This window comes from Jaculus jaculus, chromosome 7, assembly GCF_020740685.1.
Source record: "Jaculus jaculus isolate mJacJac1 chromosome 7, mJacJac1.mat.Y.cur, whole genome shotgun sequence".
NCBI lineage: Eukaryota > Metazoa > Chordata > Mammalia > Rodentia > Dipodidae > Jaculus > Jaculus jaculus.
This window is the reverse complement of record NC_059108.1, coordinates 130,068,203-130,094,267: the sequence shown is the minus strand read 5'-3', so window position 1 is coordinate 130,094,267 and position 26,065 is coordinate 130,068,203. Positions and strand designations below refer to the sequence as shown.

Genomic DNA, 26,065 nt, shown 5'->3' with positions numbered 1-26,065 from the left:
CTAGATCTTTGTCATCTGTCTCCTGGCTGCTCCCCACCTGGTTTCTTCCTCCTGAGGATGGACCAGCTGCTGCGTCCATCTGTGAACCAGGGCAGGTCCCCTCCACAGGCAGCACAGGCCGAGACCGTCAGCAGTGAGGGGACTGAATCACTGCTCCACACTGTCACCCTCAAGTACCTTAGAAGTTTCCCTAGACTTTATGGGAACCCAACTGGAACTAAACCCGAGATTCGTACAAAAAAAAAGAATTTCAGGGAGAATCAAAATCAGCCAAGTTGGAGGTTTGATCAAGGATTTGAAGAAAAGCAGAGAAAGAAAGCACAGTGCGAGCCCGCCAAGGGCTCCTGAGGGCATGGGGGCAGGAGGGCACTCAACTTCCTCAGCATTAGGCAAACATACCATGTCAGGGGCGCTCAGGTTACAGCTCAAAAGGTTGCTACGAAACCTTTACTCTCCCTTCTCTTTTTCTCTTGTTTGATTAAACAGATTCCTGGTGGCTCTGGGGGTGCCTTGGATGGAATTATAATCTGACAAGGTAAAACCAGAAGCCACTAGGGTTGTTTAAGAGGTTTGTCCTTTCCCTATAAATAGGGATCCTGGTGAAATTTCTAGAAAACTGCAGACTTATTTATAGCTAGAAATGGAGAAGGGCTTCACTCAAACTCCGGATGAGGGACTCCTTTCTCTTTCGCATGTCCCCCAACTTTGCCTGTCTTCCTATGAAAAGATCTAAAGATGTCAAGATAAGACAAGGTCCCCGTGGACCATAGCCAATGGACTCACTGAGGCCACGCCTAGATCCACCTACAAATTCTGCTTAAAAAAAAATTTTTTTTAAATATATATAATATCTCCATGCCTGTTTCTCCAAAGGTATTAGAGTGGGTGGGGAACAATGAATGTATGGAAATGATCCTCACAATTGGAAGAAAAGAAGGAAAATGTAAAGAAAGAAAGAAGGAAGGAAGGACGGACAAGAAAGAGGGAAAGGAGGAGAGGGAAGGATAACGAGAGAAGGTAGAAAGATCTGCCAAAATTTGGCTGACTCTTTCCCTCTGAACTTGTTTTTTCCTATTCACTTTTGTTTTTCCTGAGTATGGTATGTTGGAGGTGGAAGGCTTGTTAGAGAGATAAAGGCAGAATTAAGCAGCTGGTAAACAAACTTCCACCAGAACTTTCCATTTCATCAGTAAACACACAGTACCCATGTCTCAACTTGGACTATTGTGATTAAGCAACATGATTGTAAAAGATAAGAATTTAAAAAAAAACAACCTGTGTCTAATGGTTTATGTTTTCTCCAGATGACATGAAAATCAGCAATAAGTCAGTAATAACTTTGGAATTTCAGATGCTTCTCACGCCCTTTCCTTACCTTTCACATAGGTGGCAGAGTCTCAAAGATGCCTTGATAAATAATGTGAAAGGGACTTTGCATTCAAAAACAAAAAGGGGAGGTTAAGGATGTGATTGGAGACTCTGGACAAAAACATGTGGTTCTACAAAACAAGGACCCAGGCTTGGCTTCTGCAAGATTTCTACGAGGACGAGGGCGGGTGGTGTTCTCATTAATTCAGGGGATACACAATAGGGGGAGGTCTGGATGATTTGATGGACAGCTTTTGGAAATGATCTTCTGCTTGGCAAAACACTGCCTGGATAATCTTATTCACAGGGAAGGAAATGCAAAGACGTGTTGCTAAAACAGGAGAGGTAATTGCAGGGCACGAATCGAGACCTGCACCACGCAGTGAAGAGTAACTAAATTAGTCCCATCATGGGCTGCAAATCTGGACTTCATTTCAAGAAGTGCCTGACCCTCACTTCTAAGCACCAAGACCAGACCTGTTGGCCCTAATGTTTTGTTTGCTCTTATGCTGTAGGCCTGGAGAACTGTAAACATGAAGCCAAGAAAGTGTACCATTCCATTCCATCTCAGGCAGCTCAAAAGACTTAGATCCCAGGGACTGGGGAAATGGCTTAGTGGTTACAGCATTTGCCTGGGAAGCCTGAGGACCTGGGTTCGATTTCCCAGGACCCACGTAAGCCAGATGCACAAGGGGGCACATGGGTCTGGAGTTTGCATGCAGTGGCTAGAGGCCCTGGCGTGCCCATTCTCTCTTTCTCTCTCATAAATAAATAAATATTAAATTAAATTCAAAAAACGTAGATCTCTATGGCTACAAGGGAAAACTTGTGGTTCTCCAATAATACTTCAGTCTCCTTGGGAAAACTCAAGCAGCTGGATGGGCAGCACCCTGTGGAGCAGCCCACTCCACCTCCACCCACCCGGTCAGACCATCCGCTCTTCAAGCAAGCATTCGCCCAGCTGCTGGTATGTGTCAGGACTCAAGACTACTCCTTTAAGAGATCATTCTTCTAAAACTGAGCCCAAACCTTTCTTGAAAATCTACCTTCGATCCCAGTCTCTCCTTGCTGATGAAACGGATGGATGGGATATCCACGTTCTCCTGGCTATACACCTGTTCTCTGACCACAGCAAGAAGCCCTCCCCTCCCATCTGAAGAGAAGCCTGGAGGGTCTGAAGACACTGACAGTGGGAATGAGTGGCCAGTGCATTGCACACTTGTCACTTATTAACACTACCTATCGGGAGATGGTTCAGTGGATAAGGACTCTGCAATGCAAGAATGAATACCCGTATTGCGATCCCCAGGCCCCACCAAAAAGCCAGAAGCTGCAGTGGGCTTCTGCAATCCCAGCACATCCACGGCCAGAAGGGAGGCTGACTTGAGAATTTACCAGCAGCTCTAAGGCCAGTGAGCCTGGCAAAAGGAGTGGTGAAAAACAAAGAGACCCTGACTCAAGCAAGATGGAAGGCCAGGGTACCCCAAAGTTGTTCTCTGACCTCTACATGTGCTTCATGGCACATGCATGCCTACATTCACAACACACACCACTAACAGCATAAACTATTAAAAGATTATCTTAGCCAGGTGTGGTGGTCACGCCTTTAATCCCAGCACTCAGAAGGCAGAAGTAGGAGGAACGCCGTAAGTTCGAGGCCACCCTGAGACTACATAGTGAATTCCAGGTCAGCCTGAGCTACAGTGAGACCCTACCTTGAAAAACCAAAAAGATTATCTTCTACTTCCTACACTACCATTTTGATCAACACAATTGAAAGATAATTTACTGGCTGACACAGAATAAATTAAACCTTATTCTAAGTTCCTCAGATCTTTTATGAATGATGGATTCCACTATACTATTCAATAATATTCTATCTCTACTCTTCTTTTTGAGGCAGGGTCTCACTCTAGCTCAGGCTGACCTGGAATTCACTATGGAGTCTTCTCAGGGTGGCCTCGAACTCACGGTGATCCTCCTACCTCTGCCTCCTGAGTGCTGGGATTGAAGGCGTGCGCCACCACGCCCGGCTCCTATCTCTACTCTTTATCTACCCCTTTATAAACCTATAAAATCCAGAAATATTTAATGGAAACACAAAGTAGAGAAAGGAGAGGTTTAGATGGGGCAGGAGTAGGCTTTTTTTTTTTCCTTAACATTGAGAAGAACACATTTGTCATTTCATACTGTAGCAAAGAAAATGCTGCCTGATTCTTTCCATATTGTGCATCATTTATTTCAGGTGGGTTTTTTAAATGTTTTTTTTTTCATATGTCTAATATGAAAGACCAAATTCTTCCCTTGTTGGGGTTGACAGCTCTACAGAATGCAGCTCAGCCCCAATTTGTAGTCATTTCTTCTCAAAAAGCCTCAGGTGCTCTGACGCAGAGGCTGCCAGGCCCTCAGCTGGCTGTCTGGAGAAGCAAACAGACACTAAGCAAATCTGGAAAGATTCCAAAACCCCACTGGCTCTATCAATGCCTCAACTGTTTTCTCATGAGGTATTAGAAACATAAAACTTTGTTTCGCACCATCTCAGGAGTTGGAACACCAGAAGCGCATCAGCACTAGATTCAACAAGATCTTCAAACTTCAGCTACTAAAACACATAGCAGGAGCCATTGGATATCCCAAGACTGAAGATGACATGGAACTCCAGGCAGCTCTTTGGACCAAGAGTTTTATTCAGTGTCTGAGTAAACCCCAGTAATCAGCCCCACACTTGAGCATTTGCCATTCAAAGTAAATGGAATGACTGAACACAGTATTCATGAGCTATGCCAAGTATCTAAGTGCTCCAAGATAGCTCAGGCTGTTTTCCATTTAGATAAAATAATGTAGGATCGAATGAGAATTAAATGTACAATGCATGGCAAACTGAAGGCAAAATGCTGAGATCAAAAATACTCTGAGAGCACCTCAGAAAATATAATGGAAGTCGATAGATAATATGATTGGATATGAAAACAAAATTATAGCCAAGTAATGAGTTTGTTAAAGCTCATGCTGTAAATAGGCACTGTGATTTTAAAAAAAAAAAGTGTGCCCCTACACATGAAGATTTTTCCATTACCCATCCCTTCTAATTTTCCTGACAAAATAAATGTATATATAGAAGGACTATTAGAAAGCTTTGTCGGGCTGGAGAGATGGCTTAGCAGTTAAGCGCTTGCCTGTGAAGCCTAAGGACCCCGGTTCGAGGCTCGGTTCCCCAGGTCCCACGTTAGCCAGATGCACAAGGGGGTGCACGCGTCTGGAGTTCGTTTGCAGAGGCTGGAAGCCCTGGCGCGCCCATTCTCTCTCTCTCCCTCTATCTGTCTTTCTCTCTGTAGCTCTAAAAAAAAAAAAAAAAAAAAAAAAAAAGAAAGAAAGAAAGAAAGTTTTGTCATTCAATCCCATGTATCTTTTTTAAAGAATTTTTTTTAATTTTTTATTCATTTATTTGAGAGCGACAGACACAGAGAGAAAGCAAAAAAAAAAAAAAGAAAGCTTTGTCATTCAATCCCATGCATCTTTTTTAAAGAATTTTTTTTAAATTTTTTATTCATTTATTTGAGAGCGACAGACACAGAGAGAAAGACAGATAGAGGGAGAGAGAGAGAATGGGCGCGCCAGGGCTTCCAGCCTCTGCAAATGAACTCCAGACGCGTGCACCCCCTTGTGCATCTGGCTAATGTGGGACCTGGGGAACCGAGCCTCGAACTGGGGTCCTTAGGCTTCACAGGCAAGCGCTTAACCGCTAAGCCATCTCTCCAGCCCCCATGTATCTTTTTTAAAGGGCAGATGCATGTGTGGGCACATGTGTGAGCGTGCATGTGAGTGTGCTGCAGAGGCATGTGGAGGTCAGAGGATGTTTGGGTTGTCTCCTCACTTTAAACCTCATTTGAGGCAGGGTCTCTCCTGGACCTCACTCTCTTGTTCCTTGCTGAGCTTGTAGTGAGCGTCCAGGAATTTGTCCTGTCTCCACTTCCCATCTGGCTTTTTAAAACATATTTTTTTATTTATTTGTGAGAGAGTGAGAAAAAGAGGGAGAGACAGAGACAGAGAAAGAGAGAAGGGGGAAGGGAGGGAGGGAGAATATGAGTGTGTCAGGATCTACAGCCACTGCAAATGAACTCCAGACACATGTATCACCTTGTGCATCTGGCTTTATGTGGGTACTGGGGAATCAAACTCGGGTCTTTAGGCTTTGCAGGCACGTGCCTTGACCACTGACCCATAGCTCCAGCCCCTCACCTGGCTTTTTACATGGAGTCTGGGATCAAACTCAGGTACTGAGGCTTGGGCTGCTTGTTTTATCCACTGAGCCATCTCACCAGCCCTCCATCTGTGTAAATCACAAAAATTTAACATGTTTATAAAAATTACTGTAAGCATGACATTACAGTCTAAATGCAATCCTTCAAATACATAATGCCTCATATAAAGCTTACACAAATATTGAGGAAAACAGATGCCCACAAAACTACTGTTTATGGTTTCCATCAGGTAAGTTGTCCACAGTGAAATCTAAGTGCCTTGTACTTATGCAGCTCCCCTACCCCTCTCATTCTTTCTTTATGCTTAACTCGATTAAAACATGCAACTGCCTGATGATCTAACAATCAAACCCCTTTAAGCAAGTTAAAACCCGGTTATATTGAGGTTCTGCAGTTCTTCTGCCAATTATTAAATGCACAAGTCATTAAAAAAAAAAAAACTGGAATGAGGGCAAGAAAGCTGGTTTGGTGGTTAAAGCACTTACTTGCAAACCCTGCTGTCCTGGGTTCGATTCCCAGATACACAAAGTGGAGCATGTGTCTGGAAGTTGTTTGTAGTGACAACGGGCCCTGGTATGACCATGTACTTGCTCTCATTCTCTCCCTCTTCCTGTCTTTCTTGCAAATAAACAGTTAAAAAAGCAAAAAGGTGGGGTGGGGTTGGAGAAATGGCTCAATGAGGTACAAGCATCTGGAATTTATTTGCAATGGCTAGAGACCCTGGTGTGCCCATTCTCTCTCCTCTCCTCTCTTCTCTCTCTCATTGCAAATACATAAAAAATATTTAAAAATTTAAAAAAGCAGGGCTGGAGAGATGGTTTAGCAGTTATGTTTAACTTTCCAGATCCCACATAAGCCAGATGCACAAAGGTGAGGGAAGCACAAGGTCACACATGCCCACTAGGGGGGCGCAATCATCTGGCATGCGATTGCAGTGGCTGAGGCCCTGGTGTGCCAGTTCTCTCTCTCTCTCACTCTAAAATAAAATAAAAAATAATTTAAAAATTTAAACAACATGCATAAAAAGTAAACAAAAACAAAAATCTGGAACAAAATATGTTTTATAAGCTAAAATATGACTTATAAGGTAGAAAGATGACTTAACAGTTAAGGCGCTTGCCTGAGAAGCCTAAGACCCAGGTCCGCCCCCACCCACCCAGTACCCACGAAAGTCAGATGCACAAGGTGGCATATGCATCTGCAGTTTGTTTGCAGTGGCTAGAGGCTTAGAGGCTCTGGTGTGCCCATTCTCTCTAATACATACACACACATATACGTACTAACTATGGGCCCCTATCCACGTAGTGAATAAGCTGTGTGCAAATTCAGCATCCTGAGTGGAGAACGTAACACTGTTATGTTAACAAGCGTAAACGTTTTAAGGATTTACTGATTTTCTAATCTACAAGGATCTTGTAAGGTTTCCAAGCACCTTAGAAGCTTCTATATCCTCCCCAGTCTTTTAGCAAGGAGCCATCACCAGCCTCACTTTTTCAATCAAGGCTATTTACCTGGTGAACATGCGCAGTACCTTAGCAACGCAACAAAACACAGACAACCTAGCTAATTTAAATATGCAATGAATACTGTGCCACTTCTTTATCCTTAGCTAATTTAAATATGCAATGAGGACTGTGCCACTTCTGTATCCTTAGCTAATTTAAATATGCAATGAGGACTGAGCCACTTCTGTATCCTTAGCAGTATTACTCTGTGTAGGCAGCTAAAGAATAGGAAGAACATGCACAGACAGGATAAAGTAAAACTTGCTGAGTCAACACTAAAAACCAACCATTTTCATTAAGAACCTCAATATCAGAAAGGCCAAAAGCTTGGCACAGGTCACGTGTGTGTGTGTGTGTGTGTGTGTGTGTGTGTGTGTGTGTATCACTAAGTTGCTCCAAAGAAACAAACAGAAACATAAAAGCTAAGTGAGAAGTTTAACTGCCCAGGGAGTTGCAGAAAGAGCAAACAGAAGGAACTTTCTTGAAACGTTTGATCCATGTTTGTGTGTGTGGATGTGTGTATGATGTGTGTACGTAAAGGAGCTGTGTCAAAGGGAATCACCCAGCCCTTGCCTCAAAGGAAATAAGGGACAGTTTATTCTGGAGCCAAATACAAGTGACCATGGCATAGGAACACAGATTCAGTTACCTCAAGTTCCATGTTCTGAAGTATTAACAACGTCATGATCAAAAGAAAGTCATAAGCCAAGGCAGTTCTTTTCAACTATTTAATTTATTTATTTAAAACAGGCAGGTAGAGAGAGAATGAGAATGGGTGTGCCAGGGCTTCCAGCCACTGCAACTGAACTCCAGATGCATGTGCCCCTTGTGTATCTGGACTTACGTGGGTCCTGGGGAGTTGAAACTGGGTCCTTTGGCTCTTGCAGCCAAGTGCCTTAACTACTAAGCCATCTCTCCAGCCCTGTTTTGTTTTTTAATGAGAGAAAGAAGAAAAGGGGAATTGGTGTGCCAGGGCCTCTAGCCACTGCAGTTCAGCTCCAGACGTGCGCTACCTCGTGCTCAAATGCGAAGTTGTGCACTTGCCTCACCTTGTCTGTCTGGCTTATGCAGGATCCCAAGAGTAGAACATGGGACCATAGGTTTCACAGGCCTTAGCCACTAAGCCATCTCTCCAGCACCCAAAGCCCTTTTTAAACACATTGGTGGAGACACTGGGTAGACGGGTTACAACAAAGCAAAGAAATCTCTACTATAGGGTTTAGGTGTTACCTGATGATATTCTTGGATCTGGGGCTAATGGAAGCTGGTGGTCTGTTCATATATTATTCCAAAATAGTTTCACCTGATAATCACAGGGATGTTAGGTCAGACCCAAAGGTTGGCAATAAATGATTATTAAGGAGACTAAAGGTAGCCCAGAATAATTTGGCTCTGGGCTGGCCACATTCCAATGTCTCTATGTTGAAGATAGGTACAGCTTGATTTTTTTTTGGGGGGGGGGGGCTCAAGGTAAGGTTTCACTCTAGCTCAGGATGACTTGGAACTCACTATGTAGTCAAGATGGCCTAGAAAGAACTTATGGTGATCCTCCTACTACCTCTGCCTCCTGAATGTTGGGCTTAAAGGTGTGCGCCACCATGCCCAGCCTTTTTTTTTGGGGGGGGGGGGTTAAGGAACTTCAGTGCACAGCACACACCTGCCAGGACACTGAGGACAACATGGGATTGTCAGTCCTCACCTTCCATCCTGCTCGAGACAGGTTCTCCCCTGCTGTTCTGCCACTGTGACCACCAGGCTGGCGGCCCGCAAGCTATGGGATTCTCCTGACTCCACCTCCCATCAGACACTTTCAACCCTGAGCCCTTTCCCCTCTCCCAACCCTCATGAAATGTTTTCCAAAGAACACATCCAAACAAATTTATAAGGTATGATGTCATTTTTTAATGATTTTTATTTACTGTCACACACAATCTCTCTCTCTCTCTCTCTCTCTCTCTCTCTCTCTCTCTCTCTCTCACACACACACACACACACACACTAGGATCTCTTCCTGCTTCAAACTAACTCCAGATGTATACACTATTTTGTGCATCTCGTTTTAGGTGGGTACTAGGGAAGTTAACCCAGACAAAAGACTGCACACCAACACCTTTACCTGCAAAACTATTTCCTCCTGGGCCCCTCAATATTATTTAAAAATTTTTAAACATTCTTTTTTATTTATTCACTTTATTTGAGGGGGGTCAGATAAGGAGAATGGGTGCAATAGGGCCTACCACTTTGTATATCTAGCTTACGTGGATCCTGTGATATCAAACCTGGGTCCTTTGGCTTTGCCAGCAAACACATTAACTGCTAAGACACCTCACCAGCCCCTCATTATTTTTACAGTCATAATTTTTTAAACAAAATATGGGAAGTGTGATGAGAAACAAAAGGCCCCGAAATCAGGGTTTCTATACATTTAGACTCACACAGCCAACCAATCACAGCAGCCAGATGTTCATAAAAACCTAAAGATTTCTTTGGATCTAGCAGAAAACCAACCATAGCTGTACTGGGCCTGACTTTCAAGTTATCATTTCCATTCTCTAGATACCAATCACCTGGGACACTCTGCAAGCCACACTGCCTGATGAATCCCATGGCCTGTTCCCCATTTATGGTGAGAGGATTAAAATGTTTGTCTGTAAACTGACTTTGGAAAGTAAGATCTGCATACATACAGGTCCGTACAGGTCTGTTCTCACGAACACCGTGACGACAGTGTCAAGGATGTACAGGACATTCATCTAGCTCTAAAAAGTACCAAAGCCCTCAATGGCAGTCACTTACTGGGGAACTACCTTCCTATTTCACCATCAACCATCTCAAAAGGTCAAAAAATGGGAATTTCCTTCACAAGATGGGAATTCAGATTGAGACAGTATAAACTTGCAAGGCAATTTGGTAATCTCTAATACAAAGCACTGCAAGCATGCATATTGGCCAATGAGAAAGGCCTTATCCAGGAAGAAGGGAGGTTGTGCCCAACAGGCTAAGTACCCAAACAGCTCATTGGACTTTTTTCCTGTAGAGGAATAGGCAAGATTCCAAGAAGGACACCCCTTCCGCCTCCTGAGAGACCCTGACTCTGAAGCCCGCATGCCCGGCCTTAGCAAAGGTTTGAAGGCCTCGTGCAGGTCCATGTGGCCTTAGTTCCCCGAGCTCAGACTCAGGGGCCTACAAAGCACAGCCGAGTGCTACTCAACAAAAAGAAAAGTTCCACGAATTGTGGCACTGAACTCACGTGACACCCCTTGTGTGGCTCAGCAGATCCCACAAGGACTGGGTGACGACCAGCTCGCGTGCCCTGCGCTGGGCAGAGCGCTCAGGCTCGCTGGGTGGGGCGGCGATTGTATTTCCCTTATGCCTACAACGATCTGGGTATTTAAAACCAACATACCCAGTGAGTTCAATCAGTCTGTTACAAAGCTAGCACAGGGAGTTCTCAAGTGCCCCTCATTCAGTTTCCCTTCATGTTAACATCCTGCGTTACTAATGACACGCTTGTCACAACTAAGGAACCAACACGGACCATTACTGGTAGCACGATTCCATGGCTTATTTTTATCCACTCCAGGACTTCCTCCCAGATATCCATGTGTTTCTGCTCCAGTATCCCTCCAGGAAGATGCTCCCCTTTGCCTGTAAGGCTCCTCGTTTTGGATGACCTCAACACTCTGGAGGTTCTCTGGAAACCACTGCCCTGGGAGGACGAAGCTTTTGTTGCATTCCCCCCTCCATGATTACATAAGGATATGGGTCCGAGGAGGAAGACTAGTGGTATGGAGTGTACCCTGAATGGCCCACACCCCAAAGATTCCCTCGCTAAAGGGCTGACGGCTAGCTTGCAGTACTATTAGGAACTACTAGACCCTTCAGAGGTGGGGCCTGAAGGAAGGAACAGATGTCACCGTGGGGCTGTTTTTGAGGGGATGGTGTGTTTTTGGCCTTTTCTTCTCTGTTTTGGTTTTTCCGGCTGCTGTGAGGTAAGCCTCCTCCTCCCACATGTACCTCCACCACGAGGTACCGAGCCGCCACACTACTAAGTAATGACAGCAAGTGACCATGGACTAGCACCTCTGAAACTATGAACCCGGAGAATAAATCAACGTGTCCTCCTTTAAATTGATTTATCTGAGCTATCTGTCGCAGAGATGACCAACGACCACAGAGCCAAGCCCAAGGCACCATATTAAAAGTGTCTGATATCAACTTCCTACCGCTGATACTGCACAAAGTAACGGTAGGTAGCATTAGCATTGGCCAGGTTTCCCCTCTATAAATGTCCTTATGATGTTTCCATATATCACACTTTGCAAATACATGGTTAGGAGACAAGAACTATCCACATCTATAGAGAATTCTTCTCCATGGGAAATTTATTATCTTCTCTCACATCTTCATTTCCACCAGTGTCGGCTCCCAGGTCATAACTTTATAGTTCCAGTGTTCCCACTGTCCTAGCTTGGCCCATAGGAACAATTTCAGGTTGATTCCTATATCCTATACCCTGAATTTGCATTTTAAAATTTTCTTTACAGGCCATAAAGATGGTACAGTGCTTAGAGGTATGATAGTTTGCCAGGCGTGGTGGCAAGCTTTAATCCCAGCACTCGGAAGGTAGAGGTAGGAGGATTGCTGTGTGTTCGAGGCCACCCTAAGACTACAGAGTGAATTCTAGGTCAACCTGAGCTAGAAGCGAGACCCTTCCTCAAAAAACAAAACAAAACAGCAAAAAGCTTGATAGCTTGAGACTGGGGAAAAGGCTTAGCAGTTATGGCATTTGCCTACAAAGCCTAAGGACCCAGGTTCAATTCCCCAAGCCCCACGTAAGCCAGATGCACAAGGGGGCACATGTGTCTGAAGTTCATATGCAGTGGCTAGAGGCCCTGGTGTGCCCATTCTCTCTTTCTCTCTCATAAATCAATAAAATATTTTTTAAAAAGCTTGATAGCTTAGGTTTGATTCCCCAGTACTCACGTAAAGCCAGATAAACAAGTGGAACATGCATCTGGAGTTAGTTTGCAGCAGCAGGAGGTCCTGGCGTACCCATATTTTCTCTCTCCCTCTCAAATAATAGATAAATAAATAATAGAAAATTTCCTTAATATCTGTTTCTTTATACTTTTACTAGCAAAATGTTTTACTTTTTAAAAAGGGTGTTGATGAAAAAAGCCAACAGGTGGTGGATTTAGGAGGCAGAGGTAGGAGGAGCGCCATGAGTTCAAGGCCACCCTGGGCTAGAGTGAGACCCTACCTCAAAAAAAAAAAAAAAAAGAAGAAGAAGAAAGAAAGAAAAAGCCAATAGGATCAAGAAGTTAAGCAATTTACTTAAGGCCGCACAGGTATCGAATGGTGGACGTGAGCTTCCTTCCGACTTCAGCAGCCAAACTACTGGATGTAGCTAGCATCTTAGAATTTTCAACATGTACCACATAATATGGTTTTACTTGACTTGGGAAAGTCAATGTCAGAGACACTGGAATGTGGGCTGGAGAGATGGCCCAGCCATCAAGGTGCTTCCCTATAAAGCCTGACAGCGAGGTTCAATTCCCCAATACCCAAGTAAAGCCAGATGCAGAGAGTGATGCATGCATCTAGAGTTTGGTTGCTGTCTCTCCCTCTCTCTCCTTGCAAATAAATAAATAAAATAATTTTTGGGGAAAAAAAAAAGGGTGTTGATGGTTGAGTTCTGTCTTCCTAAAACTCCTATGCTGAAGTCTTAACCCCCAGTACTTTTTTTAAAAATTTTTGTTGATATTTATTCTTATTTATTTGAGTGCGACAGAGAAAGAGGCAGATAGAGAAAGAGAGAGAATAGGCGTGCCAGGACCTCCAGCCACTGCAAACGAGCTCCAGATGTGTGCGCCCCCTTGTGCATCTGGCTAACGTGGGTCGTGGGGAAACAAGCCTTGAACCGGGGTCCTTAGGCTTCACAGGCAAGCGATTAACCGCTAAGCCATCTCTCCAGCGCCACCTGCCCCCCCCCCCCCCCCCCCCCGCCCAGTACTTTAGAATGACAACTTATTTAGATCTGGGTTACTGGAGAGTTAAAAACAAAAGTCAAAATGGAATGAGGCGGGCTCTTAATTTAGGATGAGAAGTGCCCTTCTGGGAAAGCAGCAGCAGCACGCAGGAAGACGTGGGGGGGGGGGGATAGTGCTTTTACAAGCCAGCGGGCACCAAAGACGGGCACCAAAGACTGGCAGCAAAGGCACCACGATTACAGGATGGGCCTGGGGCAGATCCACCCCCACACTGCAGAAGGAACGAGTTCTGCTGACGCCTTAACCTTGGACTTCTAGCAAGAGGCAACGGACTTCGGTTATTTGTGACAGTTGTGCTACTTTGCCAAGGCGGCCTGAGTAAACTACGACCACGGTGACCAAACTCTCACTTAAGTTTAAAACGGTTCATAAAGTTTGTAGTGAAAACAAAGAAGGCACGTATGCAAGCATCTGGCATGCACGCTGGAAGCCAGAGGTCCAAGTCTGCATGGCGTTTAGCGTTAGATTTGTTTGTGAACAAGATTTGGGACAGTGCTTTCCGATGCCGCAATTTCCCTGCATAGTTTCCCCACACCTGCAAGGCTGCTCGGCGTTCCTTGCCAAGCACACCTGCGGGCACCAGCCCCAGCTGCCCTTCTCGTACAATCAGCACCTTCTTCCGCAAGCGCAACGCCAGCTCCACGGGAGCCAAGCCCCTCCCAGGGGACCTTCGGGGCGACTCCGCGCGGGGCTGACAGATTCCCGGCGTGCAGCACGCAGAGCTAGGCAGGTGTCGGCAGGTCACCGTTCCCGGCTCCGTCTGGTAACTGGGTTGTGCCACTGTCGTTGTCTCAGTGTCACAAGTGGCCCAGTGCCCTACAACTCAGACCACCACAGCATCCTAAGCACGGCAATACCAATTATCCAGCACTCACGGCCTAAGGACTATTCCACACGCGAGGATGCGCAAGCAAACTCCAGGCTTTTGAACAAAGACACAAGACAGCAAGGTGCCCACAGAGTGAAGACAGGCAGGGGCAGGCTGGACTCCCACCTGACGTCTCGTGCCATACGCAGTGACCTTGATCGAGGTGAAATCTAGGCCCCCACATAAGTCAGTGACACAAAGTCTCCCCCACCACCACCCTGTGCCCCTTGTTAACTGGAAGAAAATAAACTGCAGGTGACAGAATAGGTCCTGAAGTATTCATCTGGAAATTATTTTCACTATAAAAGCTCTGATTTATCTGCATTTTTATGCCTATATTAAAACTCAAATGAAGTCATTAGGCTAAGGCCAGCTCTGAACGCCTCTCGCCTGAGGACGCATTCCACTTGCAACCCCCAGAGCTCTGTTATAATCCTTCAAATTATTAAATAATTGCAGTGTTTCCCCTGGGGTCACATTTGGCAACAAAACACTGGCCTAAATGAACCAATGATATGACCCAGTGAACAACACTTATGTTTTTAACTTGCTAGAAGCACAGGATGAGATACTTTGGAGGTAAAAACTGGGGAGGCAGGTGGAGAGTATTAGGCACAGTTTGAAGGGTGTTGGGGGGTGAACAAACACGTGAGTGTGGGAAATATCACAGTGTCAGATCCCCCGCCAACATCATGCAGGGACAACTCTCCACTCCGATCCTAGTTCTCCTCCATTTCGGGAGTACCTACAACCACGAGGAGAAAAGCAAGCATATGGCCCTGTCCTTCTGGACATTTCGACAACATTGGCTAGGCTGCTTTGGAAAATCCCATTTTATCTCCTACAGCTATATGACCTCAAGTTGTCATTTCAAATAAAGTGTGCTTCCACTGATTTTTATGAACACAGACAAAAGCCCCTACAACCCTTTTTTTCCCCCTAAACCTTGCAGAACCCCTTGCAAACCAACTGTAGTTGCTATGTAGGGTTATTTGTTTCTAAGGCAACAGCGTATATCTAAGTACTAATGGCCTGTCCTTTTGCCAGGCAACAAACAGCCTTGTGATGCAACTGCACCTGTCTCGGCTATGTGTTACTATGGAGATGCTCCAGTTGCTATGGCTACCATCACGCTAATCGCCTAGCAAAGGCAGACATCCAGCAGTCTTCTCAGAGAGCCCAGCCGTTCCTCCCAGGCTCTTGCTGAAGACTGATTGTCTAGGGCCTGTGATGGAATGTACAAGAACTTCATTAATGCCGTTTCTGAGGCTCGCTCTATGCTCCCTGCTGCAGGGCGAACCCCAGACTAGAAGAATCTGCAGGAAGTGGACTGTACAACTCCTCCATCCTCTGACATGACCATTCCCAATAAGCATAAACCTGGACTCCAGAGGCAATTTCTCTTACATGGATAGTCACAACAGAAACATTTCTAACATGTCTTTTGAATTTTCTTGGTTGGGTTGACAATGGATTTCATAAAACCAAGCACCATGAATAGATTTAAAAAAGAAACCCTCTTTGACATCTGGTTCTGTGTTATTTGGCCCTTTCCTGGAATCTAACACTAACACGTTTCTTAGAACAGTGATATACTACTTAACCCTCCCCTGTAATTATCTAGCTGTTAAAAAAAAATAAGGCACTCTGTTGACCTCAGTCTCAAGACTAATGGGCATGTGAGGAGGGAAAAACCACCATTGTTCTCTGATGTTCTTGAAGAGGCCAACACTGGGTAACCACAACAAAGCCATCACTCAGGAGCCAGTCCACATGGAGACAGGAGTGACAACTGACCCAGCCTTCTCTCAACATCTGTGAAGACGGTTAGGCTCTGGGAGGACAGAATCCTTTGCTTGACTCACTCCTGCACGTTTATTCCAACAAAATGTGACACACAGAGATATAGAAGCTGTCAACTTTGTTTTGTCAATGCTTCGACGCAGGAAGACATCATTTCACCCACCATGAAGCCTTCTGGAAACATTCCCCCAAAGCAGCAGAAGCGGTAAGGTTTGCAGCCAACACAGCAATGGATAGACCGCCTAATCCTCGGTTTCTTTCTCATCTATCTGCAGTTATTTTCAAAATCTCATGCAGCTTATTAAACTAGTCTCAGTGCCTTCTCTGCCAAAACAATGCAATTTCAGTAGATATACGAAAGATAATCTGATAAGTCTGATTTGCTTACCTTTGATATGCCTGAGGAGTGGGAGGTGGGTGGTAAGGTGTCTTTTTCAAAGCCTGAATTAGATTTTGTCTATACTCTGGGTCTATGCACCACAAAGACCCTTTCCCAATACTCTGCAAAGAAAAATGAAACACAAAAGTGTTAAAAACAGAATTAAGTATTTTGCAGTAAGTAGCTATGCTAGTTATTCTAAAAAGCTTCTCATTTATTTATTGACTGTTGGCCAGCCTTAAATGTTGTCCTCTGACAAACAGAACAATGTAAAACACTATTTTTCCTCATATTAAACATAACAGACCACAATGAACATGCTGCTACCAGATTATGCCAATTCAATGATTTGTATATCAAGACTACCCCATATGTGAATATCCTTTACTATTTTTGGTATCAACGTTGACAACTGTATGAATCCTCTTATAAATATCTTCTAGCTGATATGTTTCAAATGTTGCCTAAGAGAGCTGGGATATCCTTAATTCTCCATTTCTGCTCTAAACCACATTACATTGGTACCATCTTACAAAAATAGAAAAGGAATCCACTTTTTTTTTCCTACTTTTCCTAACTTGCTCACAAAAGAACATTTATGCTTGGAATGGAATTTATAATTACCTTCCCCAAGAAACAAAAGATCTCAAGAAACAATGGCAAACCTAAGCCCAAAGCCAATATTTAATTTTTGGATTCCTCAGTTCACAGCAAGCGGCTCCCTGCCCCTAAAACTCGTAGATTTAGAAGGCGAACTCGGAAGTTCACATTTCTGAAAACTGTCCCATAGAGAGAGGGAAGGTTCCTCTGAGGTCCACTTTTGGGCTGGATGGAGACATTTGCTTTATGGTCAGTATAACTGAAACAGAAGAAAAAGAAGGAAGGAACAGAGCTGCCTCTAAGGCCATTGGAGCTGGGCAGCAGGCCAAAGGGCAGTGGCTGACTGTGGCTCTCAAGTGACCGAATGTACCCAAACTGTCTGATAAGGTCATGTGTAAATATTTACTGATTTGGAAAGAAAAGAAGTTAAATTACCTGCCCCCATGCCATGTTTCCAGCCACGGCCTCCCTGTTCTCCACAACTGCTATACTCCCTGCAGCCCGCTGTTGTCTTCCGGTGTTTGGAAAGCAAAGAAAACCTTTTGACTAACCTAGTGGGGAAAGTCCATGAAAATCCCATCACAGGGGCACTACACCCAAGTTCTTCCCAACATCTTTAAAGGATCTTTAAAAAAAAAAAAAAAATCTGTATTTCAGTCATCAGGTCCCCAGTTTTCTCACAACGTTTATGTATTCACAGCACACATTAAAAGAAAACCCACGACTCAGTAGAAGCAGCCATCAAGGCAATGGGAACGGCATCCAGTGTGCTGGGAGCAGGGGAGTCCCACAGAGCATGGGCCGGAAGCCAGCACCTGGATCCACCCACTTCCTCAGCCCCCGAAACACCTACTTAACCATCAACGCTCAGCTTAATCATCTGGACTTTAACTAAAAGCTGGGTGCACACACACATGCGCAAACATCAGAGGCCAGCCTTAGGAACAGAGTCTGCTTTTTGGGGGGGGGGGGCAGAGTATCTCACTGGCCTGAAGCTGCACAGTTGGGTGACACTAGCTGGCCAGAAAGCCCCAGGGATCCACCTGTCTCCGCCTCCCCAGCACTGGGATTACAAGCGCACTGTCACGTCCAGAATCTTAAGTAGCTCTTGGGATGGACCTCGGGCTTTCCCCTGCTTGTGAGGCAAACACCTTCCCAGGCCAGACCTGAAAGACCTTTAACTTTGGAAAGTTCAACACCCCTCCACAGACTTTCCTTTCAAGTATACGTTTTCAAGTCTGGCAGAGTTCACAGGACCTGATGAGACTTTCCAAATAAAGCAGACGGGCCACCCAATCAGCTGCACTGAATCTTCCATCTTTTCCTGTGGAAAAAGCTGCACGGCTCAGTTTTTAAACGAAAGCAAGCCCAAAGAAAAATAAGCCAAAAGTGAGGGGTGGGGAGGCATGGGGAAGGCAGGAGAGACCAGGAATTACCAAACGGCTGAGGCAAAACACCACCAAAGTCTGCCAGCTGCTCAGCAGTGGGGAGCTGGCCTGATCCCATCATCAAAGGCTCCCAGCAGAGCCCTGGGCCAAGGGACTAGCACACAAACCTGGCCCCTAAGGGACACAGAGGACCACAGCCAGCACGCAGCCCAAACACTGCTGCAATAAGATGATCTCAGCACTGGGAAACTAATGTCTTTTGTTCTCATCGCCATAGCGTTCACGGCGGGGTAGTTTAATCTTACAACAGAAAGTACTCAGGACAAAGCCATGGAGTTCCACCACTTTCTCAGGTAAGGAACTACCAGCCAAGAGTCTGGTTTTCCTAATCCCAACTTACATATCTTATTTACAGTGCTGTTATGCTATTAAAAAGAACTCAAGATTCGTGCAGGAGGACCAAGTAAGTGATATAGGTGAAGGAAGACTGGGTAACAGCAAGGATAGTTTGGAGCCACATGGCCATTCCTGGGGTTGTAGACCATTCCGCCATTGGTGAAGGACAGCCAGGTACAAGGCCCCAAGAAGACGTGGTACTGAACACCTACCCCACTGGCAGGTACCCAGTAAATAAGTGACAAGTTCAAGTATGCTGACAAATAGGCCTGGGTTTCATTGTAGCAACTGAAGGACTTTTAGCTCCAACCACGGTGGCACCAGGGGTGATCCCAGCGGACTGAAGACCGTAAGAAGGGGATAACACGGCCAGCTCGTCATAGGCACTGGTGCTCTTGGCTGAGCTCTCTGGCATGAGCAGGTAACTCCTTCTAATCAGTCCTGTCTGCCTGCTATGCACCCCACACTCCAGGCACTGGAGACTGTGACTTCTCTTTTGCTTAGGTAGCCAACACTTGACTGAAACCATCAAGCTTCTAGAATTTTCTGTTCACCCAAGTCTTAGTATCGTAAATACAGAGCTGGGGTTTTAAAATCTGGTCAGTACATGTGGCCAAATGCACTGATATTCATTAACTGGGGGTGGGCTGGGGGCGGGGAGTCTCTCGGGCTTTAGCTAAGGAACAGTGCCTACCCTGACCCATTCTGGAATTTTATAAGAGGTCTGAAATTGACAGTGGTATGTCTTACTAACCAGGCAGGCATTGATTATGCCTCAATAAATCTTCATGTGCTGTCATTCCAAAGAGAAAAGAAATAACTGAATAATAAAAGGCTTGGGGTGGGGGGACTGCTACACACCCAAGGGAAGGGACCCTGCCAAAGCCTATGGTGTCGCTGGGACACAGCATTAGGCTCCGAGCTTGGGCGTGAGGAGAGCCAGAGAGGCTGGTAGCACACACCTCACTGTCAAGCCTTCTTCTAGGTTTCATGTGACAGTTTAGAATAGTAAAATGGTTTACTTGAAAACTTTTAAAATGGAAATGTACAGAGGAGAGAGTGCTCAAGTTTCTATGGTCAGAGGGAAAAAAATGCACTGAGTGGCCCATACAGGAGGGAAGGATGTAATTTGATTACAGTTGTGTAATAAGTTTAAGAGTCAGAGCTTTTATGGAAAGATCTGCATCTCATCTGAAAGCAAAAATGTGCAGTACAGTCTTCTTTAGGGACATAACTGGACACCATGCACCACAAAGTGTCAAGGATTGTGTGTGTGTGTGTGTGTGTGTGTGTGTGTGTGTGTGTGTGTGTGTAAAATTCTCAATAGGTGTAGTGGCACACACCTTTAATTCCACCATTCATGAGGCAGAGATAGATCAATAGCTGTGAGTCAGAGGCCAACTTAGGACTACAGAGCAGGTTCCAGGTCAGCCTGGGGTACAGTGAGACCATACCTTGAACCCCTTCCCAAAACAAAACACACCTTCATTTAGAGATAAGTTTTCATCTTATATGTGTGTGTGTGTGTGTGTGTGTGTGTGTGTGTATTTTATTTTATATCCCCAGAAACAACTGTGCAAAATAGGGTGGAAAATGAGTAGAAAGATGTGAATGAGTTCAAGTTTTTATACTTTGGTAATTAAAAAGGCACCTGAGAAGATTTAGACAACTCCATTGATAATTTTTTTAATTAATATACAAGAAGAAAAACAAAAGGAATGCCTGTATTGTAGACAGAAATGACCAGTGGAAATGCAGTAAATGACATTTAACATGCAAAGATGGATCTCCTCCTAAGCTTCTAGAGAGGCCTGGGCCCAGAGCCGTCCTCAGTAGCTCATTCACACCCCACACCCTCACAGCTCCGCAAGCAGCTCAGTGTCAGCCTGACATTGATCTTCAGGTTCGGATCCCTTCACTAAGTTGAGAATGTCTGAAGAGGAAAATTCCATATTGTTGACGGTGGTATGATGTGGACTGAATGCGTGTGTATGTGTGTGTTTGTGTGTGTGTAACCCAGAGGAAAATGTTCGATATCATCCTCTTATTGCTCACCTGTATAGGCCTTTAAGATAGGGTCTCTCTCTCACTGCTAGTCCACAGTCTCTTATCGACCCCCCCACTTATGTGTATGGCCACAGCCCCAGTTTTATGGATTCTGGGGAGTTAGACCAACAGACCTTCATGCTTAAGCAGCAAGCACTTGTAACTGCTGAGCCACCTCCCCAGTCTGGAACTTTAAACACAGCTTTGAATCCTGTAAGCCAAGATATATTAATAAGTTGTGAAATCAACTGCCGTGGGCCACCGCTGGTGATTTCAAAATGAAATCAGGGGCTGAAGGATGGCTCCATGGTTAAAAGGCACTTGCTTACAACACCTGATGGCCCAGGGTTCAATTCCCCAGCACCCATGTAAAGCCAGGCATACAAAGTGGCACACAATCTGAAGTTCATTTGCAGTGGCAGAAGGCCCTGGAATGCCTATTCTCTCTGTGTCTTGTCTGGCTCTCTTTTAAAAATTAAAAAATGAGCCGGGTGTCGTGACGCATGCTTTAAGCCCAGCACTAAGGAGGCAGAGGTAGGAAGATCACCATAAGGTTGAGGCCACCATGAGGCTACATAATGAATTCCAGGTCAGCCTGAGGGAGAGTGAGACCCTACCTCAAAAAACCAAATAAATTTTTAAAAATTTTTAAAAAATGAAATCAGCTCATAGCCACACTAACATTCTGTGAGATTTTTTTGGGTGTGTAAGTACAAGTATATGTACTGTGTATATGACACACATGTGTGCAAGTATGTACACTGCATATGTGTATAGCACATGTGTGTGCAAGTGCACACACTGTATGTGTAAACACACATATGTACACAGGCACATACTGGTCACAAGGTTACACACAATTGTCCAAGTGTACACATGGGTCACTTTTTGCACACACATTTACAAGTGCAGACACAAGTCACAAGGCAACACTTCTAGGTGGGGAACCAGGTGAATAATTTTGGTCAACATTGAGTACAGCACAATGGTTCCAGGAATTTCCTTTTCTCCCCATTCAGAGATGAAAGCCCCCCCACAACAGTAATTGCAGGCATTCTCAATGTGGTTTATTTGTTTGTTTGCTGCCCATCACCATGAACACCACTTATAAAAATAATACCCCAAAAAGAGTGGGGGCTGCCTTCATGAGGCTTGCACTCCAGAAAAGACAGAAGGGGGTGGGCAGACGCTGTGGACATGAGTGAGGCAGACCCCACAGCGGCCACCACCCGCTGGGCAGGGCAGAAGCGTCAAAAGGTCTTGCCGAGATGTATTTGGATTGGACTCACCGCCCAACTCCAGGCTGACCAACACAGACATTGGCTCAGTTAAGGGCAGAGGAAGTCAAGGGAAGATGCAGGTTTGTATTGTCAGAATTTGAAGAAATAGTGTAGATGTGGGAATGGATTAGAAGTACCAGGGAAAGGAAAATAAGGAATTCACTAGGTCGAAGACTAGACAGAAGAATCCAGTATGTGTGGGAATGTTTAAGCCCTCAGTGACCCCAACCTTTGCAAGTTATGATGTGGTCTGGTTATTGAGGTGTATTATTATCAGCTGGTTCTTGCATAGCAGGGATTAGTAAACTTTCCTTAAAGGGCCAGAGGGAACATTTTCCATCTTTGAAGTCACGTGGTCTGTGTTATGACAACTCCACCATCCTTAACACAAAGCAAGCAGAGAGAGAGAGAGACGTAAACAAACAAACATGACTGGGCTTCAGTGAGACTTTATCAGCCAAAAAAGAAAAGGAAAGAAAAGAAAAAAGCTGAGTTGACTACAAGCTGCCTATAGCTGCACCCTTGTTCTTGGGTCCACCCCAGAGTGTGTGATTTGGGGACAGAAGGACTCCAGTTAAGGGTGTGTCCAAAGTTAAAGGATTTGGGTTGGTTCCTTGGATTCGGGGCTAAGGGGAGACAATGTTGATCTCAGACTTGTGAGGAGTGGAAGGAGACAGGGAAGAGGAACACAGGAGTGAAGTAAATTAAATTCATCAATAATGACACCACATATTGTAAACGGGGTCACGTCTCACCCAGGCCCTGTGAATGACATCGTGAGCAGGGCAGTTTACTCTCCTTCCTGACTTACAAATCACCCCAAAAGCCAATCATCCTGTGTTGTCAGGGTTACCTGTGGGCCGTCATCAACACTGTCTTTATTTTTCCCCCTGGGCAAGAACCACATATCTGCCAAGTCAGAGAAAAGTCCACTAATTATGCTTACAAAGGGTAACTTAACTGCACAGACATGGGCCCTGCACCACGGTCTCAAAGACTGGAGTCCAAGTCTGGTTTCAACTCCCCAGCTGCGTGACCCTAGGGAAGACATTTCACTGCTCTGAACTCCGATTTACTGGTCTAGAGAAAAGAGGGTGATATAGTAATACCCACTTCACGGGATTGTTGCGAGGATTAAATGAAACAATACTGTGCTTGGCACACAGCAACGCCTCAACAAATACCAGCTCTGGTTGCTATGAAGACAGCACAGTGCTTGAAACCAGCTCCTCTTCACCCCAAGCTCCAACACACACAGCCCCCCCACCCCGACGGAACAGGAACCTATCCCATTTGGGCACACTGTATCAAAAAGGGGGAGCAATATCATCACTGCTTGTTTTCCAGCGTGGCACTGCTCCTGTCTAAGGGCCAGGGGAAGCATTCTGCATGAGAAGCAGCAGGCTGGCGGGGAAATGAACACCCCACAATAGAACAAAAGCAGTGACCTAGCCACTAGGGTAAAGAAAGGAGGGGAGTCACGCTGAGTCCTGTCCTCACACATCTTGGCCCCGGGGTGCTGCTGAGGGGCAGCTGGAGTAAGAGCCGGCCTAGAGGATAAAGCTCAGGGCTCGCCTTGGGCAAGCGAAGGGCTCCTGAGCTGCGAGGCCTGGCCTATGGGCCCCTGTGCCCTGTGGGGTACAATCACATGGAACCTGGAAGGTTCAAGTCACCTAACAACACTGGTGGCTTTCCAGAGAAGGGACCCACGGCTGACGTTGTCACCATGTTGCCATTCCTCACAACACACACAAACGTTCCCCCAGGACTGGGAAGGGGGCTAGAACTTCCCTCAGAACAGGCTCGGGTTCAATGCAGCACGGGAAGACAGCCTAACCCCCGGGGCCCCCCTCTACAGCCCCCAATACACCGGACCTGGGTTTCTGCCCCCTCCCCACTCCTGGCTCAAGGCCAAGCTGGCCCTAAAGGAAAGTGGGCTGATGCCAGGGATACCAGAAAAGGGAGGGATGGTACAAGTGACACCTCAGAGCCACATCCCCACAGAACTCATCCCCAGAACCTCCCCACAACCACCTGAGTCTGGACTCTAAAGGCTGCAAACAGTCGCTTGCACAGGTCTAAGGAAAAGCAGCTTCTGGAGCCTCGAGTGGAAACAGGTCACCTGACAACCTGTGAGACCCATGGGGACAATCCTCTTCCTTAGGGTGATGGAAGGAAGGAGGATGGGGAGAGGCTGGAGACTGGGCTTGCTGGCCAAAGCGGGGCTACAAGACCACAGAGCACAGGAAAGGTGAGGCCTGGGGGAGGCAAGCACTGATGCAGCCCAGCACACCTGCACACAGCTCGCTCCTCCACGGACCGACCCCTTGCTCCGAGCAGGCTCTGCGGGGTGACCCTGCCTTAGGGAGACTTCCCCACCTCTCTCCCTTAGACATGGAGCCTTGCCCCACTCCAGGCTGATGCGCTATCTTCCAGGATGGCAAGAGGCAAACACAATGAACAACTCCTGCCTGCTACACAGCCGAGGGTCAGGAGCCAAGTCAGAAGCCCCCAGAATGCGCCCCCAGGCCCAAGGCGCCAAACAAGGGTGTTGACCTGTGTGGTTTCTATCCAAGCTGCTGTTACTGGGTAGGGGTTGGGGGGGGGCGGAGACCCACTTGTTCTCTGGGATTAGCGATTTCTTCATCTGTACCTCTGAGATAAAGCTATTTTCCCCAAGAGCCTGGCTGGGCCTAAAGGCAATGATGCTATTATGAACAATTCACACGATACCACATGCAGCCTGTATGAGGCCTGCAAGAGGCAGGAGTGTAGTGAATTATCCTCTGGTTGCAGAAGTCAGGTGATACTGGGAGGAAAAAACAGGAGAGAAAGGCTAAGCTAACAAATGACCATGATATCCTGGACTTCAAGATACTAGGTGGGCTGATGCAGCTCAGCTGGCAGAGTGCTCATCCAGTGTGCACAAGGCCCGGGGTTCTGTCCCCATCATCGCATAAAGTACATGTGATGGTGCACGTCTGTAATCCCACCCGGCGCTTAGGAGGTGAAGGCAAGAGATCAGAGGTTCAAGAATTCCAGGACAGTCTGAGATACATGAGTTCCTGTCTCAAAAATAAACAAACAAACAAACAAGATTTAGGACAAAATGCTCAGCATATAAGGGATTCTTAAGGACACATGTGTTCTATCTAAAATTGTATCACTTGTGGCCTAAAAACACCAGGGAAACCTTTAATTCAAAACTATTAAGAAAGGCGTAAGACAGTGCACACCTTTAATCCCAGCATTTGGGAGGCAGAGGTAGGAGGATTTCTGTGAGTTCAAGGGCACCCTGAGATTACATAATGAGCTCCAGGTCAGCCTGGGCTACAGTGAGACCCCACCTCAAAAAAAACACAAACAGGGCTGGAGAGATGGCTTAGCGGTTAGGCGCTTGCCTGTGAAGCCTAAGGACCCTGGTTTGAGGCTCGATTCCCCAGGACCCACATTAGCCAGATGCACAAGGGGACGCACGCGTCTGGAGTTCGTTTGCAGTGGCTGGAGGCCCTGGCGCACACATTCTCTTTTCTCAATCTCTATCTGCCTCTTTCTCTCTTAGTCTGTTGCTCTCAAATAAATAATAAATAAATAAAGCGTCACCTCAGAAACCAGCCAAGTACACGAGGAGAGGCTGGAGGAAGAGGAGCAATACCGATGGCAGAGAAGACTCTGGACACAGCAGCGTTCATTCCTGTATGAGGCAGGCAGCCAATCCAGAAGCAGATTTTTAAAAAAAGAAGACATTCTAAGTGTTCCCCAGTTTTCAAAATGTCTAAACTTGCTCCTGATTATTTGTTGGGATTTTGCCCCCCCCCCATTTGAGGGGGTTCCCCCACCAAAAGCAAGGCAAAGAGATGAGACTTTCTCAGTGATGGAAGGCAGGCCTGGTTCCAGGGCCTGGCAGCCCACCACGGTCTATGTCGAACTCACTAGTGTCACGTCCTCTCCACATCGAATTCAGGAATCGCTGCTTCTCCTGCAATCGACTTGTGAGTACCTAGCAGTCATGTTCTAAAAGCTATAAAGATGGAAATCACCTCTAATGTGTCACTGGTGAGATATTCAGTCCTGGCGCTCTTTCAGAGACACACCTTGGATCCCGCTGAATGTCACC

The 26,065-nt window shown here is 45.9% G+C and overlaps 1 protein-coding gene across 4 annotated transcripts in view; it reads right to left on the bottom strand.

The window, feature by feature from the left end:
- The window catches only part of Foxn3 (forkhead box N3), a 336,005-nt gene that overhangs the window by 171,033 nt on the left and 138,907 nt on the right, over nt 1-26,065 (bottom strand). For all 4 annotated transcript variants that reach the window (XM_004649345.2, XM_045153943.1, XM_004649346.3 and 1 more), the window contains exon 3: nt 16,248-16,360. In XM_004649345.2, coding sequence (XP_004649402.1) covers nt 16,248-16,360 — 113 coding nt within the window. The remainder of the gene's footprint in view (nt 1-16,247; nt 16,361-26,065) is intronic.